This window comes from Poecile atricapillus, chromosome 4 (genome assembly GCF_030490865.1).
Source record: "Poecile atricapillus isolate bPoeAtr1 chromosome 4, bPoeAtr1.hap1, whole genome shotgun sequence".
Classification (NCBI taxonomy): Eukaryota; Metazoa; Chordata; class Aves; order Passeriformes; family Paridae; genus Poecile; species Poecile atricapillus.
Window position 1 is genome coordinate 22,981,835 of NC_081252.1, and position 18,023 is coordinate 22,999,857.

At 41.0% G+C, this 18,023-nt stretch overlaps 1 protein-coding gene across 8 annotated transcripts in view; it reads right to left on the reverse strand.

The window, feature by feature from the left end:
* The window catches only part of FAM13A (family with sequence similarity 13 member A), a 125,934-nt gene that overhangs the window by 34,048 nt on the left and 73,863 nt on the right, over positions 1 to 18,023 (reverse strand). For 5 of the 8 annotated variants that reach the window (XM_058838528.1, XM_058838527.1, XM_058838534.1 and 2 more), the window contains 5 exons: positions 11,660 to 11,704; positions 9,950 to 10,129; positions 6,968 to 7,154; positions 4,323 to 4,399; positions 3,564 to 3,606 (listed from right to left, as the gene is read on the reverse strand). In XM_058838528.1, the coding sequence (XP_058694511.1) occupies positions 3,564 to 3,606; positions 4,323 to 4,399; positions 6,968 to 7,154; positions 9,950 to 10,129; positions 11,660 to 11,704 (532 nt within the window). The remainder of the gene's footprint in view (positions 1 to 3,563; positions 3,607 to 4,322; positions 4,400 to 6,967; positions 7,155 to 9,949; positions 10,130 to 11,659; positions 11,705 to 18,023) is intronic. The other 3 variants (XM_058838531.1, XM_058838532.1, XM_058838529.1) reach the window with 3 other exon arrangements.

Here is an 18,023-nt window from a genome sequence, read left to right on the forward strand (position 1 = left end):
AAAAACAAGTAACTTTCATGAAGAGGGGAAAAAAGTTGCCCAGTAGACAAATCATATGAATAAATGTTTTTATCTGGATTCAGTTCCATCAACCCCTGCAAATGAACAGGGTGCTAAATAATCTCATCTAGGCTTCCTTTCCCACAAAAGGTTGGATCAGGTGATCTTTTGAGGTCCCTTTCAACCTGGGCTGTTCTACTGTTTTAAAAATCTGGTCGATGAATGCCCTGGTATTTATAAAGAGTGTTCTGCATTGTATTTGTGTAAGGTGTGTATTTCCTGTTCATTTCAATAAATGGGCTTTTTGAAACATCATAACAAAATGAAACACTAGATGACAGTTTGCCAAGCACTAATAACTCATGCAGCTTGACGCTAAATCTGATTACAAATGTGTTTATTGTAAGAGCTGTACGTGGACAAATGCTAATTCACCATGCAATATCTTTTAAGCTGCTTCCAGGTTGGGAGGACTTAAATATTTCTCTAAGGTCCATTGACAAATTTCCTGCCAGGATTTAAATAGTCTGTGTACCTCACAAAGACTGGTCAGTGGCCAACCGTACCAGTTGATAAACTGCTTGTAAATTGCCAGCACAGTGTTTAAATGTGATATTTTGAGGCAAGGAAAGAAATAAAGCACCGAGTTTCAAAATAGGTGCTATTTTTAATAGCAAAGAAGTGTGCAGGAGAGGAATGCACCTCCTAGATTTTAACAATTTCAAACGGAACAACCTGAGAACACCATCTCGTCACCACTACTGATACTAATTAGAGATAAATGTTTTTCTATGAGGAGTGTACAATCTCCTGACTTATTAAGACTCTTAAAAGATATCTGTAGCAGATATAAGGGAACTTCACAGATAGGTAAACACTTCCATTACATATATTAGAAAGATTGCATTGATGTCTTCCTCCTCCTGAAGTCATTTCAGCTGTTGGAAATATTGAAAAAGTGTGTAAAAACAGGCCTGTTCCCTGCCTGCAGCCAGTTACTCTCCTTTCCTTGCTCACTGATGTAGGCTCTAATACAATGAATAAATCATTAGGTGTTCTGAAGAACAATGGTGGTACAAACCCAGGAGACTCAATAAAGCAGATGTTTAACTTCCTTTGCATTAATGCTCCAAACCCATAGAGTGGTAGATAATTCAGTATTCTCATCACTTACTTTCTTTTCTGATTTCTTGACACCACCAGCTGCCAATCTCTAGGAAAAGGATCATGTAAGGGGGAACTACTTTGCTTTAGGTATGAATGCGCCACAATTTCTTACAAACCAATGGGGCAACAAGTTGATGGTGTTGATGGTAACAGTTGGCAGTCACAGTTCACTGCAGATATTACATAAATGACCGCAAAAAAATCTTCAAAGCAGGTACTTGAATTCTGCTTTTTAGAAGCTGCTTCTGCAGCCATGCTTTGCAGGCACCAGTAACTACAGATCTAAGTAGCCTGGGGATAAGTCAGCTGCATTCATTCTCCCTGCTCCAATGGAGATCGAGCATAAAGAGTAGCTCAAACAGCAAGAAATAAATGGCAACAGAAAGAGTTTTAAATTCTGATCAGGAGTTTGTATTCTGTTCAATTACATACGCCTTCCAATCAACTCTACATAAAAGGTTTGCTTCCCCTACATGTGATGTTCCATTACAGCCACAAGCAGGAAGCATCCTTAAGCACATCTTAGGAATACAACCTGATGCAAGAACACAGCCATTCTGCTGCCTTCCTCCTACCTGAGCCACACCAACACCACTTGACACTTGTTGCCACACTGGTATGAATCTTAAATACTTTTCCCTTATCAAAACCTGCATTTTTCATCCTGGAACATAGCTACTTTCAAAAGCAGATTATGAAAGTTACAAAACCACTGAAAATTCATTTGAGGCTTGTGTTTCAAAGTATTTTTACAGTCTCATGGAGACCCAAGTCAGCAAAACCAGTAGCTATGACAAATTCCAAATCCTTTTCCTAACAGCTTTAGACTGGAGGCAGGGTGAGAAAAGGAAAATAATAAGGAGAACCATGTCCCTTCCTCTACCTGAATGAGCTGTTTGTTATGAAATGTATGTCTTACGCTGCCCTAAGCAAAAGGCTTACTAAGGGGCAAGGAATGCAAAACAACTCTGCAGGAATGTAACATTTTCTTGACCTCATAATTCCTATATAATTTACAATCTCCGGGTTAAGATCTTCTCCTGAAGTTAAAATTTTACACTTCAGAACTTTTCCTAAGGTGTAGTTTATTTTTAAGTTATGATTTAATATTTAAATGTATCTCCACCAAGCTAATCTAAAAGCTTAATCGTAGTATTGTGTGGCATGGCAGCAACAGGAGCTTTTCCACAGTCAAGTGGGTACGTGAGGAACAAAGTGTTGCGAAATCTAGGCTCTGGAAAATACAACAGCTCACGAGCAAGTGCAAGGGATTACTGACCCTCTGGGAGCAAAGTAGGAGATCCATGTAAGCCCAGGCAGAGCAGTGATGAAAGGCAGCCCTGAACACCCTTTGCAGGGACTATATATTTCAGGGTCCCACAAACCTTACCAGCTACCACACAGCTGACCAGAACTCAGCTGTTAGCAACCTTTTACCTTTCCTGCTAGGTGGAAATAATGCCTACCAGAAATGAAAGGCAATAAATGCAGAGTGGCTTTTATTTTCAGAAGAAACACAAGAGAAGTCTATCTTAAAATACAACCAGCCCTCAGTCAACTCCATACAGCCAGAGAAACCAGACAGTGGCTACAGCTGCTTTACTGTGCCCATTTAAAATGGATGCACAGCTGAGGGAGAGGTGCCTCAGATAACTCTCCCCAGTGTTTTAAATGCTTGGCTGTCCAGAGTTTTTTTAAGCAAACCCAAATGAACCAGTGGCTGCAAAGGTGTTCAACTTAACCCAATCTCAATCTTTGAAAACACCATAAAGCCAATGGAAGAAATATGTGTGTGTGTGTGTGTGTGTGTGTGTGTGTGTGTGTGTGTGTGTAAGACAAATGGAAATTTGGGGGAAAAACTGCTGCCATCAACATCACATCTCCCCTCCTGACACCCATCCCAGCCATCAACTCTTAGAAAGAAGCAGGAGGTGATCCAGTTTACTAAGACGAATGGATTACAGACACCTATGTTCAAAAGCAACAGGCTGCATTAGAAAATGATGACTAAAAGGCCAAATGATTTTAGAGAAATCAAGAGAGACAAGCTAATCTTACTACCCTGGCAGATAAGCAGTCAGATGTCCTGTTTGCCATAATTAATAAGGCAACTTCACATCACTTAAACCACAGTGCTGACTTCAGTGATCCTTCTCTTTTTGGCAAGGAGGGATCAAAGGGACTGAAGAAGAAGCTGTCAGACTCCCCAGTGGTTGAAAGGCTCCCTAAACTATGTAAATACAAAGCAGAGGTAAGGGACAGAAAAAGGACATGCTAACTCCATTTCTCTTGTGAAAAACAAAGCTATATGCATAACTACTTGTTTCTGCTCAATAAAATGCTCATTTAGAGACTGCAAAACTGAAACACAAAAACAGCAACAAAAAAATACCAACCTGAGAATGCCTGAAAAAAACCTCATCGTTTTCACTTTCTTTGCTATAAAAAAAAAAACAAAACAAAAAAAAAAACAAACCAACATATTACAAACACAAAACCAGACTTGTCTTGTAACAAAAACAAGCAGGACTTCTGCACACAAAGGTTTTACATTCTTGTTACTCCTGCACACTCACTAATTCACACAGTAAATGAAGGGACTCTGGGCTGCAGCACTTCAAGATGCTAAACTATGCATTTTTTGCTTCCTCTCAGGAGCTATTTGAGAACAATAACATCATTTAATTCCAGGTTCAAATCAATACAACTATCCCAACAAATGTAACTGTTGACGGAAATTGTCATCTCACGTGAGCAAGGGTACAGGTGAGGCTGTACAGCTCTCACAGAAGAGTGAAACACAAGGGAAAGGGCTGGATTCCCAACCCAGAGGCCAGGTAAAACAGGCCCTGCATTCCGGTGCGGAGTGTGCTGGCTCAGGTGCTCCACAGCTGATTTCTTATCAAGTCTGCACCATCAGCACTGTCAGTGACATTCCTCTCAAGCTGGGAAAAGAGCCTTGGTGGCATGTGCTGCAGGGCAAAGCCCACACAACACACAGCCTCCATGAAGCTCTGCTTGGAAATTAACATGGTGGGTAATCTGTTCTGTGGCATACGTGTCACCCCCACAGGCTGGGTGGGAGATCTCTCAGGCTGTACTACAACCACAGGGAAAGGAAAACATATATATACATAAAATAAAATTAAAATCACCTTTCTTCAGATAAAATTTCCATGTCATCAGGTCCTGTTCTGTCTACAGGCTTGGAGGAGCTAAAGCTTTCCATACTCTGCAATACAGTAAATATTAAAGCAGTAAGACATATATGAGAAACAGATTCAAGCTGCAAGCCATTAAACAGATCAAATACAGAAATATCCAACAGGATTTCTAGGAAAAAGGTAACATTCACACTACTGTCCACTGCACTAAATAAACCCCACGCTTTATTGCCCATAAACTGCAAGGAATCCCAACTGCTCACTTCTCTTTCATCAGAGGACCTCAAAACGTCAGAACAGAATAATGCTGCATGGTACCCCGCCAGCTCCAGTTTTACAGACTGACAACCTAGGCTTGGGAGCAATTCTCTGGTTTGTGCAGCTCCTGTAAGAGCAGGTAGCAAAGTCCACAGCAACTTCTCAGCAGAACTCCTTATGTTCATGTTAGAAAATCCTCCACTTCTCAGCCAAACCCTTCCTTAGTTTCTACTTAAATAGGCATAAGAATGCAGAGACTGCACAGATGTAATGCTGGTGACACAGGTCAGTCATTCCAGCCTTGCCTAATTTGATTTTTCAAGTCCTACTGATACCTGGCTACTATGTCCCTAAAATGCAGTTACAAGCTTTTAATGCTTTGCGGTTGGCTTGCTTGGGAGTCTAAGTGGACCTGACAGTTTCTCCACCACTGACTTATGCTTTTGAGCCAGATGCAATCAGACAGCTAAGAGGAAAGCCTCCACACATTGTCCTACATACTCTTCCAGGCTTTGAAAAAAAGGAATACTGAGAAAAGGGCGTTAAAGGAGAGAAAACATCGCAAACTTGTTTACATGACAAAGGCCTATTAATAAATGCTAAGGTGCGTGTTATGTTATACTCCAAGTAGGTAGTCTAATTGGGGTTATTATTTGATGTGTAAAGGCGTAGCCAAAAGAAAGCTAAACCATCACACATCCTTCTGTCAGTCTCTGAAATGCAAGGATGTAATAAACATACTCATTAAAACTTAAAAAGCAGCTTCTGCTCTTCCAAAACAATAGCACCACGCTCTCTGCTAGATGTTGCATAATGACACTTGCAGCTGATCATCCCTCTCTGACATTTCCTATAGCAGAGTAAGCAAGAACCACACTGCTGGTCATCTTGGTCAAAGTGCTTTTAAAACAAGATTAGTTCATTTTACATTCCTTTTATCCTTTGCCCTTCAAGAGATCCAAAAATGAGGGGCAGGGTAAAGTCCAGTGGACACAGCTAAGTTTGAGGACATTTGTTCCGGGCACATTTGAAGATTTCATGAATGCTTTTCAGGTCCACAGCAAAAGTGGACTCTTCTGTCAGTACTTCCTTTCCTACCTCATGAGAAAAAATTCTCATTTACATTGAAACTGCTTTACACTCCACAGGTACAAAGAAAAGGTGATGAAAAGATCATAAGCACTAGACCATTGCCTATCTTAAAGTGCATTGCTACAAGCAAAGACAGAAGTGTGAATGTGTCTGTCTCATTCTGCTTTCATGAAGTATCACATGAGAAGATTGTGGATACTGAGCACTAAATTTAAGCTGCTAAATTGAGCACGGTGTACAATTTTTGGCATCTTGCCTTCCTTTGATCATAACGAAAAGCAAATCCACCTCTCTAGAATCTCTGCACTGGGTAAGAACATCAGATCATTCCAATTTTGTGATCTAAACAAAATGAGTCCAAACACAAGGTCACATTAAGAACTTGCTTTCAGCAGGCTCTAAAACTTAATCAAGCACCACTGAAGGAAATGCCCTATAGCTCAGGACAGTGTTTTCACACAGCTCTTGCTGGTCCTGTTAACCATGCAACGCATGCTTGCTGCAGGCACGGCACTTCTGCTACTGCACACAATCCCTGCGCTGAAGCACAGTGCAGTTTCTCAGCTGCTGACACTCCAGCCACTGTTTGCTCTGCCTGAGAGGGAAGAAGGGTGAACCAGTTTTATACTACACCATGTAGAAGTAGGCAAACTGCCCTCTACTGCAAAGGTCACATGAGAATATGCTGGAAAAATTCTACAGTATTCCAGATTTTATATAACGTTATAACATAGTCACTGATGTCTTCAGTAAAAGGTGGATAGAGGGATCTTCTTTTGTACCAACACACTTCAAAGTGCTTTCCAAATTTGCAAGCAGCACAGTAAAACACAGACTTTAGAGAAAAGATATAAAATACTTTTGCCATCTCATTATCAAGTAGTCACTTGAAATCTAGTTTTAGAACTTAGCAGGAATATGAAAATAAACTTGACCTGAATACGAGAACCTACATCGAAGGGTTCCAAACTCCTTGCAAGGCTTCTGAAAGACTGGGAAAATGACTTTTTATGCTTTCCAAAAAGCTTCACCAAATTCAAAAGAAAAAAGCATAAAGTTGTAGAAAGAGAAAATGACTGCACATGGAGTATCATAGCAGAAACGTGGCTTCTCAGTTGCCTCATCACAAGGGTTGCAAGTGTTGGATCCAGTGCTCCTAAACAGGCACTGAGGCCTGTACTGCAAGCAAAAATGGCTATCTAAAGGAATCAGATGTGCACTGAAATAAAAGAAGAGGTTTTCTCATCCTAGTAACAGACATCAAAGAGTGCAGTGTGCTGGCTTACCACAGGACTGTCCTGGTTGTCATTAAGCTCTGAGAGCTTGGTGCTGGATTTCTGCCGTTTTGATTTATTCCTTTCACTAAGGTATCCGGAACTGGTGTCTTGCAATTTTTCTACATCTTGAGCTGCTAGAATACAATCTTCAAGACTGCTGAATCCAGAGGGAATGTTTTCCTTGTTGACAACTTCCCTAAAAAGAAAAGGGACATTACAGCAAGAGGTTGCTTAAAACACTCTCTTGCTACACTTATGGTAGAAATAGAGAACTACATCACACTGACTGGTGCAGTTCCAGCAACATCATCTATTCCCTATGAAACCACTATCTCAGGTTCTTCCCAATGCAGCCAAAAACACACACTGTGCAATGCTAAATCCCACTGAGGGGCAAAAGCCAATCATATACATCTCAGGTGAGAAAGCTGTGAGGATCCATGTTTGGAATTTGATTCACTTGCTGGTAAACCAAACACACAGAAGCCTTCACATGGAAGCTGGACTAGCCCCTGACTGCCTGTGGAATTTTTACAGAGAGTATGAAGCATATTTTCCTTTGAGACGTGTGCTTTTAATTTAGAAAAGTGATTCACAGCTGCAGTCCAGGGATCTCCTTTTGCTGCATGACACAGCATAATTTGCCCTCTTACTCATAACTCTCAAATGCAAGAGCAGGACAGTGGTGCTTTAGCTAAATGCTTGATTTCTATTTGGGAATTACACAAAACATAAAAGGGAATGTACCTCTGCAATGGTAACACAGCTGCTAGGACAGAGGACTGTTTTGCCTTGTTGGGAAGAGAATGGGACAGCCAGCCCTAAGTCATTGCATGATGCACTCGCTGGGACTCTCAGGGCTTGCAAGGTTTCTGTATGTTTACCAGAAGCCTGGCATATGGCTTATCTTACCCTCTTGAATCCTTCAGCAGGCAGCTTTCCATTTACCACTTGTTAAGTAGTGTTCCCTCTACTCTGCCCAGCAGTGAAGATGCATGTACACATCACTACACATGGGAACAGGAGAAACACAAGGCATCTCATTGTCCTGCCAGAGGCTAAAGGCAGCTTGCTTACACCTGACACTGAAACTGGAACATTTTCTAACTGTCTGTGTGGCTGCCTTACACAGTGCAGCGCAACTCCAAAGCCTGCTTTCACGAACAGCAAAAGTCATCTAGACATAAGAAACCAGTTACTCTGCAGTATCTGGACAGTGCCAGCACAGCAAGTATTCAGAACAAATATAAAACAAGAAGGTTCCAGTGACTTTCTAGATGACAGATCTCAGTCTTGTTGGTGGAAAAGAGATACAAAGAGGTATGATAAATCTCTGACTAAGCTTCTAAGATAACACATTTGCCTTTGTGGAAGTTTTTACAAACCCTTCAGCAGGCCAATTACACATTCAGAACCTGTAGATCATGTAATCTTCAAAGCCTGGGAGTTCACCTATGTGATTTTGTGATAAACACTCTTCCTGCCTGTAGTCCCACTTTGTGACATTACAAATCCTCTTGTGATCCATCACCAGGCAAGGAGATGAAGTCACTAACACTCAAAAAAACAACAGAAAGATGTTTTGAAAGGAATTCTCAATTTTGATAATTTACCCAGAGAAAGCCCAGCAATCTGACCTAAGGGAACCAGGGAAAACAATTTGGACCACAAACAGCATTCAAAACTTCCAATGTGCTTTAAACCCTTGTCTCCAGCTTTCTGGACCAAGCCTGAATAACTCATATCTAGAGGCAGCTCTGTAACACAGCACTGAAGAAAAGCCCTGCAGTACTATATGCTTCCAAACACGTACACTAGCCAGTGCCTGACCTACTTACCTGAGAAGCCTGTCAGCAGGGCTACTTAACAAGAAAAACTACTTTAGAGCTGCTGCCAGATACTTTGGTGACTTGCAAGTCCCAGTTTCCCAGGCCACCTTTACAGCATATTTTGATTCACTATGAAAATGGTGCCTTTTTTTTTTCTTTTTGGTAACTACAGTTTTTTTTGTACAACAGCAGCACTGACACGTTTTGGGAAATACCACAGATACAATATTAACATCAGGTAGTGAAGTCTATACACCTGTATAAAAGTAGCTTCATATAAGAAGGTACAAATCCAATAGAATTTGGGGCATTCAGCACCCAGGAAACAACAACAGGAGACTAGATGTTTATTCTGGAATCAACTTCAAATCCTAGCAATCCAATATTGCAGTGAGGCATACACATTCTTTACAAGAACTAGTGCTGTGTTACAGAAAAACACGAGTTGAAGGCAGCCTTGCAAAGTCTGTGCTACAGTTTCTCAAATACAGCTATGCCTTGTGTAACAAGTTTGTTAAAGCTGTGGTAGTAATACATTTGTACCATGCAATATATGTCACAACCAGAGGAGTATGAATGGAAAAACAGGTATTATCTTTACTCTTTGACAGACATTTAATGAAATTCACTACTAAGTCATGTTTAAACTTTGTGTAATAGGGTGGATAAAAAAAATAATCTTAGATTCTGATTAATCAAAAGGAAGATTTTTCTCATTTCAGACAAACTCACAAGTCTCCTCACTAAACCCAAACACAAGCTGTGCCTCCACACACAAAAGAAGAACTTAATCTCACTTTTGAAGACATTCTGAATTCAGAAAAGCAGCTGAGCCCAATGTTTTTATCTAAAAAAAGTTAAAGGCAGCAGAGCCAACTGCTTGGGAATTTCCACTCATGCAGCAAATACTGTAAGTAACCAATTCCAAATCCTGTAATTAAAAACTTGACTGCATAACCCCCCTAGATTCTAGTAAACTCTCAACTTCCCAGCTCTGACTGATGCAATGGAGCTTTGCACAGGCACTGAAGTCTGCTTTGCATGTTCAGCTCAGGGCAAAGGTCAGTGCCTTTCATAACAGAACGCAGAATTGCTTTGATAAAAAGACATGACTGGGGTAGATTTAAATATACTTTCCAAAACAAAGAAATCAGGCTCATACATGTCTCTGTTTCTCCGGGCTTCCTCCTGCTCTTTGTGGTGTCGCCTCCTCTGCCTGGCAGACACATTAGAAGAGGCTGAAGATGTCCCGGATTCAGAGTCCTCTGAACTCTGGCCGCCTGAGCCATGAACATCAAAGAGATGCTGCTCCACGGCTGAGCGGATTGTCTTCTCTAAATACCTGTCAAGCCGAAAAATAAGGTCAATTGAGCTCAAAGACTTTGTGGAGCTCCCTCTCTGCAACAATAAATAAAACAAGGGTATCTGTGGGTTGTTCTTTTAGGATGGCAGCACAAAATGTTCCAGCGCTACGATGTATGCGAAGAGCAACGCCAAAATCTTCAGATACCCACTGGTTCAAGTACCTCAGAATAGCTGAGCCTTCCCAATTAATATTGCTCTTTTTTCTTTTTAGGGATATCTGAAACTTCAGTGAAACAACTAATTTTACTTACTGCAACTACAGACATTGGAGCCTAATTTTCATCCTCCACTTAAAAGCCCCTGCTGTGACAAAATTGTATTTGATACCCAGCCGTGCTGACAGTGGTCAAGTCTGTTGTGCAAAAGAAACTCAGTAAGGCAATGGATCACTTTCAAGAAGACGATTCACTGCTGTCTCACAGAGGGACAACAATATGCAGTAGCTCACTATGAACTCCTCACACATGTTGTGACCAAGCATGGGTTTTGTTCTCAATTCGTGCCATTGTCACACACATTCTTGGGACATATCCTTGTGTATCCACAGCCACCCTAATACTGGTGTGAGACCACCCTCACACTCAGTGGCACCGAGAGGGCTTCCACACAAGCCAGCACAAGGGAGCCCCTGCAGCTGCATCAGTTAGAGATGTGGGACTACTTGAACTTTCAACACAACCAAATTTTCATTTTGGTACTGCCATTCTCTTGTGATATTTCCTTCCTTCCCTCATCAGAGGAAGCTTTTATTGGAAAAATTTTTTTTTTTTTAAAGAGATCATACAGAAACACATTTTTGTATACATCTAAGCAGTCATTGAAGAATGGGTTTTTCAAACACACATGTCCAAAGTCCACATATAACTTCTACTGCTTCTTCCATAATTAAAATGTTTTTTCAGGATTTGCTGGTTGATTTTCAACTGAGTAGCTACAGTATGGGAATCTGTGCTTGGGCTGATTTCTCCTTTACAAAAGCTCTGCTAAGTTGCTGCACTTGAAAGGCTGATGAGACTACAGTTCCTGGAAAAGTCAGAAGACCTTAGCAACTGCAAAAGCCCAGATGGTTTAACTAGGCAAGTATGTCTGTATTTCACTGTTGACAAAGATAAATTCTGCAAATCCATCAGCCATTGGGAATTCCCAGCTCTGGCAAATGAGCCAACTCATTTTAGCTCTGCTCCTCCCAGTTACAGCAGTAGGGTCAAGTCACGTCCTCTGCTGGGAGCAAACAAGAGCAAGAAGATGACACAGTGCAAAAAGTTTCTCAAAATATGCAAGCTCTGCCTAAGCAAAATATCACAGGCACATTGAGCAAAGAACCAAGGGCCTGAGAAGTTTTCAGAAGGAAGTGATTTATTACCATTGTAGATTAATTGCTTTGGGAAACACTGTCTCTTTTTTTTTGTTTATGTAAGAACAACTCTTAAAGAGAAATCAAATAATAACCAGCAATACTTTAAAAAGCTCCAAGAAAGATAGCTACAAAATTGCAAAAGACACTTACTCTCCTGTAGCAGGAACGTTGCTACTGACTTGTGATACGTGGGTACTGTATAAAAGAGAAAAAGAGAAGAAATTTAGATCTGATTATCAAAATAAGGTCTTAAAACCTCTTGCTCTTTGCAGTGCTAAGATTTAAAGGTCTGAGCTGTCCCAACAACAACTGTGTACACCTCACAGCTTTTCCCCTTAAGGAATTTTCACTCCCACTCTGACGTGGCACATTTTGACAAGTCAATATCCACAACAATTAATTTCCCTGTTATTCCCATGCAATAGGCAAAGGTCTAACAGTAAGTATTTCAACCTCAACATGTTACAGATTTTTTACTTTCTTGTGGGCTTTCTGTTGATGATGCTTTAGCTTCATCACAGAAGTCTTTGCCTTTTGAAGCTGACTTGAAAATGTATACCCTTAATATTTAATTGTTCTCTCTGTTTAACTGTTCTCTCTTTGAACATGTTCAAATAACATATTCACAATCTTTGCTTCACATTTTAAAAAATAAAATCTATGCATGCTTCTCTCCTTTTCACCTCGGTCTGTTATCAGGCTCAGGAAGAGCTGACACAAATATAGATGTTATCAGTTGCTGTTCAGAGCTCTTCTGAACAAGCTGACCTGGCACAAGTGTCACTGTTTTCTACCCTCTGCCAAGCTGAGTCCATCCTGCCCTTTTTTCACCCACTGACTCAGCCTTACAGATAAGGTGACACTGCCTATTCATCCCTCCTGCAACCTCCCTTATGTCAAATAAACTACAGGCCTGGGGGTTTAATTTCAAATTATCCCCACATCAGCACGGTACAACTGGCTGATAAATCCCAGTAAAATGTGGTCAGGGTACAAAAGCCAAGCTGGATGCAAGATGTTCTTCCTGCCAAAATAACCGCTCATTGTTTTCAGTCTGCACCAGTTTCTCTTAAATAATTTCTCTGCAGATCCATCAACAGCTGATTTGCCTTCTCTACCCAAAGGTTTCCTCTCTGTTTCCCTTCAATACTTTGCACTTCACTGTATGGGGCTAGAGCTAGCTAACAAGCTGCAGCACTCTCAGATAACCACACTCTGGCTTTCCTGGGTTTGAGAGTCACTTGGGCAGAAGGCAGGCAACAGAGGAAGAGAAGGATAAACGAGGGATCACTACAGCTAATTTAAGAAAACCAACAAACCTGCGTGGCTCCTCCCCACAGACACCCAGCTGCAAATTACACTTGCAATGTACTTCAGGCTGAGCCGGTGTGTTCACCTGGGGTCTGACCACACACACATGCTTGCCAGTCCCAGCTTCACTCAGTGCTACTCTCCAGTCCCAGCACAGGTCACCAGAGTGGTGGCACACCAGGAAGGCAGCCCCAGACTTGCCAGTATGTCCCGTATTACCTGCGCAGGACCTGAGCAGTTGTGTCACTCAGATAATTTCATGAAGACACACAACTACTACTGTACCTATCTGTACTGTACTGTACAGATAAAATATCTGCAAACAGGAAACAAAAGTTGCAAGATCACACTCTTCCCACATCTAATATCTTGACTATCAACTACAGGATACTGTTGGACTTTGAAGTGCACATTTCAAGCACCCTACTTGCTTTCCTGTTTGCTTACAGGAACTATGTGGCCTCTTCCCAGCCCAAAACTATTTTTTAAAACCTGGTCTCCCATGGAGACATATTAGCAAGTAAGGTGCTAGTGTGGTAGGCTAACCCACACTATAAGCTAAAAATCATGTGCTTACTACAGTTCCATGGGAGTAGATTAATGCTGTATCACCTTTTTATAGTACCTACATACAAGGCAAACTTAGTGAGGTTGTCTTTCATAGCACATTTTTCTTTTCTGTTTTCATGCCAGGAAAGTGGTGGAGAGGAAGAAAGGATTGTTTGGTTTTAGCTTTTTTAAAACATTCCTAGGATATAGGTTTTTCTACCAATAAATTATTTTCTAACACCCCAGTAACATTCTGAAGCTGTCTAACTACAGAATGTGTTAACTGTGTGCTTTACTAACACCAATTCATATTTAAGCACATTAACCTGATTACTTCTTAATGATGCGTAACAATTAATTTACTGTATCTAGAAAAGCCTATTCAGGCAATACAGATTCTGTAAGACAGTAACATGGTGATTTTCAAACTACTGACAAATAAGAAGGAAGTACATATCCATTACATGCCAGCTGAGTGGATGACTACAAAATGAAGCTATGACATTCTGATTTTATTGTACTGAATCCAAGTTTATCCTTAGCTCTGTGATAACTTAATGCTCTTTTATTAGCCCCCCTCTCAGTAAGACAGAGATTTTAAATCAGAGATTTTCTAGATATACTACCCTCTTTTTAATTCCACATCTGGTAATTTTTCTGGCTATTTCATTTTGAAGCTTAATTTAAATGTGTTGCTAAATTGCTTTACTTATTCTCCACCAACCTTTCTTACACCAAAGAACTTCACAACCAAAACAAATGGTGGAGGGGAGAGTTACACAGTGGTTTTAGGATTCGAGCCTGCTGCAGGACAGACCAGGTGGTGCAAGAGCTCCTTGGCAAACCCAGGCAAAGACACCACCCTGTAAGGATTTCAGAGCCCAGACAAGCAACCAGGCAGGCAGGGTGTATCCTGCGGGGTTTTCCAAACATCTTGGGTGGCAGAAGTCGCTCTGCTGTTGGATTTATGTGGAGCAGGCAAGGCAAGCCATGCCTAGAAGAGCTCTCTTGGCATGCCTGCCTGTGCAGGCAGCTTCCTTGCTCAGTAAATCATCCAGACAATGGGAACTCATGTTCTGCTTTCAATTTCAATTCCTCACATCTGCTCCATTTCACTGATACGTATGGTCAATTATCTCCACAGCTAGATTATCTTTATTAGATTATGCAGCTGCTGTTGCAGAGCACACTGAGAAGTACTGACTCCTCATAGAAATTACAGGTTCTCCTCAGGTGACTGAAGGCAGCAGGACAGTCTCCCAGCACTGGGGGACTTTTACTTTCAGAAAGCCAGCCAGAAAACCTGCATAAAGGGACACAACTATTTAAAGTGCTATGAACTTTTGAACTGGTTTCTTATGACCCTCATGCTTTTCCTTTTGGGAAGTCTGACCTCTAGCACTTCCCAGCTTTGTCTAACTTGTTTACCCAAGTCTTTTGCTCCCTTTCAGAGGTGCTCTATCAGCTCTGGATGATGTCTTACTTCACACCTAAGGCAAACTCTTACTGCATGGCCTCCTTTCTTCTGTTTCCACCTCAAGGACAAGAAGGTGGTATTTTCCATCACCATTAAATCTCACCTGCCTCCCCTAACTAGTACTCCCTAAGTTTAGAAGATGTGCACTGGAGTGAGAATTATCTCATGCAATGCCTGCACCTTGTCAGATCTGTGTTGGGCATCTTGTGATAGCAAATGTTGGCTATCAATGAGTTGGTTATCAATGCCCCTGCTCCTGATTTCTTTCATTCAAGCCACTATTGAGCAAAATACTTTAGCATCTAGACAAAAAGAGTAAAGAAAAAACATCAAACAGAGCAAACCAGGAAACTGACATGCTGGCATAGTGTTTTCCCAGATGGGTGTTCATTAATGAAGTAATTTAATTAATTCTAATATTTAATGGCCTAATTCATAAGCTATACTTGCAGTCCAGTACTAAAGTCACCTTTTGCTGAGATGTATTTATAGGCCATCTGCTTTATTCAGGAAGCAAAGCTGGCTCTTGTTCTTGTTAAAAGCTGAGCGCAACAATAAAGCCTCAATAGATGCAAAAACTTTTTACCATTCTGCTATTCCAGCAAAGTTGAGGATGTTTAAATGGCTTTGACATGACAGATGGGAAATTCCTGAAGTCCTCTGAATATAGTATTTCAATCCCTGATCTAGGAAGTTCCTATTCACAGGTATTTATATGGTCTAAATGCTATCCACTCTCCACACTGACATGCAATACTCCAAACTCATGTGGGATCCATTTTATGACAACTACTTTATTTGACACACTTGCATCAAAGAGAAGTGTTGTGATGGCATACAAAATGTGAAAATAACAAGTTTAAAAACAAAAGGGGTGTGCTTGTAGTTACTGGGATGTCCTGTCACACAGAGGACATGCTTTCATTATTTTTCTCAGCACCTTCACACTTTTCACAAGCTCAGATCCAATTATCCCTTCTTTTAAACATGGTAAATTATTTTTACACTACTTTGTTACTACACATAAAACTAACCCCACTAAAAGCAACTTTATTCAGAATTCCTAATGTTTTGCACTTGCACATCCTTCATGACGGATGCACACTGACACCTACAGCTTGGAACAGAGACAGCCCTGCAGGGGATTCATAGAGGCCTCGTGATTCAGCTTGGTGAATTTGCATGGCTGTGTCTGTGCAGGCTCACCTGCAGAGCAGGGAAATAATCCTCAGGGAGCCTCAGACCTGCATGGCAGCTGGGCACCCAGAGCAGGGGCACTGGTGGCCTGCTGTTTACTTTCAGCCAGTGCAGGTGTGATGGACATGAGCGCACATCACATAATGTAATCTTGATTTGTGAGGGGGCCCAGCACTCTTGTGGACTTAGGACCTCCTATGGCACATCCCATGGAGGGAGAAGTGTTCAGTGTGAAGGTGGTCAAGCAAACTTCTGAGCAGGTATGAAATCCATAGCAAAGTTTTCCGGTTTCTTCAGGAAACTGACCTGAGAACAAAGAGCATAAAACATCCTACCCAATAGACTTGAGAGTAGGAATACCTGACCTGCATTATTTAAAGAGCTGTCTCAAATAAAAACTGTTAAAAGGAGAAACAGTCAGCTGTACTGAATAATGCCCACAGGAGTACTTCTAGGAAAAGAACCAGGCAAAACTGTCCAATGCCTTGCCCTGCACCCATGGGTATTTAATGCAATCTTTGGCACTCCTTGTGATGTCAGGTCTCATCGCAATTTCAGTTTAATGCTCTGCATGCTAACAAGGAAGCTCCACACTACAAAGCTTTTGCTTTCCTCCCTTGTAATATCACTCTCACTTATCTCAGGGTGTACCCATCAGGGAGCTCCTCTGAAAGCATCGACATGACTAATGTCACATAGGCCAGCAGAAAGCATGCCTGAAGATTCCCTGTCTTCTGAAAACTCATTGCACACGTGGAGTGGAATTGTGCTTACAGGGACTTGCTGCTGCCAAGTGCTGCCTCATTACCTGACACTGCCGAGAGTTTCTCAGCACTGATTACTCAAAGCAGCTGGTATTCACCGTCTCACTAAAGACATACAAGGAGCAGTACAAGGAGCAGTTTTAACGATCCCAACTCCCTTTACCACAAGGTTTGTTACAAAAGGTTTTGGAATGTAAACGCCCTTCAGGCATGACTCCCTGGAACAGTCAATCACCTACTGAGGTTTTCCTCTTCTTTTAACACTATAGAAATCTTTTTGCCTGGTACTGAGCACAGCTGAGCCAGCAAATCATCTAATCAAGGACTACAGAGAGGGAGCGTACAACTCTGGTCAGCAGTAGGTGAATAGATTCAAACCCCAGGTCTCTCAATCTGTTCAAGCTGACATCATCCTTATTATGCCCAATGAGAGAGGGCTCTGGCTATAAAATTAGTCATTTTCTGCTCAAATATATTAATAAACTATTTGTACACATTCTCTCTTGCATCAGTATTGTTACTTAACATAAACATCCTCCCCTCCCTGTCTAAAACTCAGAGGGAATATGTGTGCTCTTGTTCATGTCTTACAGTAGCTAGAACCTCCATGTTCTTTTCTCCATCTTATAACAGTCTTCCCACTTCTTTAATGATCTTTACAAACCTAAAGCCATTGGAACACAGGTAACTTGAAACCGTATAAGGCTTCACCTGTCTCTTATATAGGAGTATTCATACTTCTAAGCGTACTGAAAATACGTCCTTTATATATCCACTGTCATATGATTACTTCAACTTGAGTATTTTCATCCCATGCCTCCCTTTCACCCCTCCATGAACAAGTATGCTCACACCCTTTTTTCCCTGGCATTTCCAAATGTGAGGAACTCCCCTTTCAGGGCAAAGATTTTCATTATTAGACCTCAGGTATATGATTTTCTTACTCATGTTATTATTTCTCATAGTATATGTCTTAAATGTGATGCTTACCTTTATAAATACCTATAAAAATATCTTTATATAGATATATACATGACAGTGAGATATTTTATAAATATATCTATATATCTCACTCTATATAGAGTGAGATATATAGATATTTCTCACTCTATATAGAGTTTTCCTCTATTTTCTCCCAGAAAACACTACCAACCCATTCACCTTCCCAAATTTCTGCTATAAGCTCAATTAATGAACATTATTTGACTTTATTATG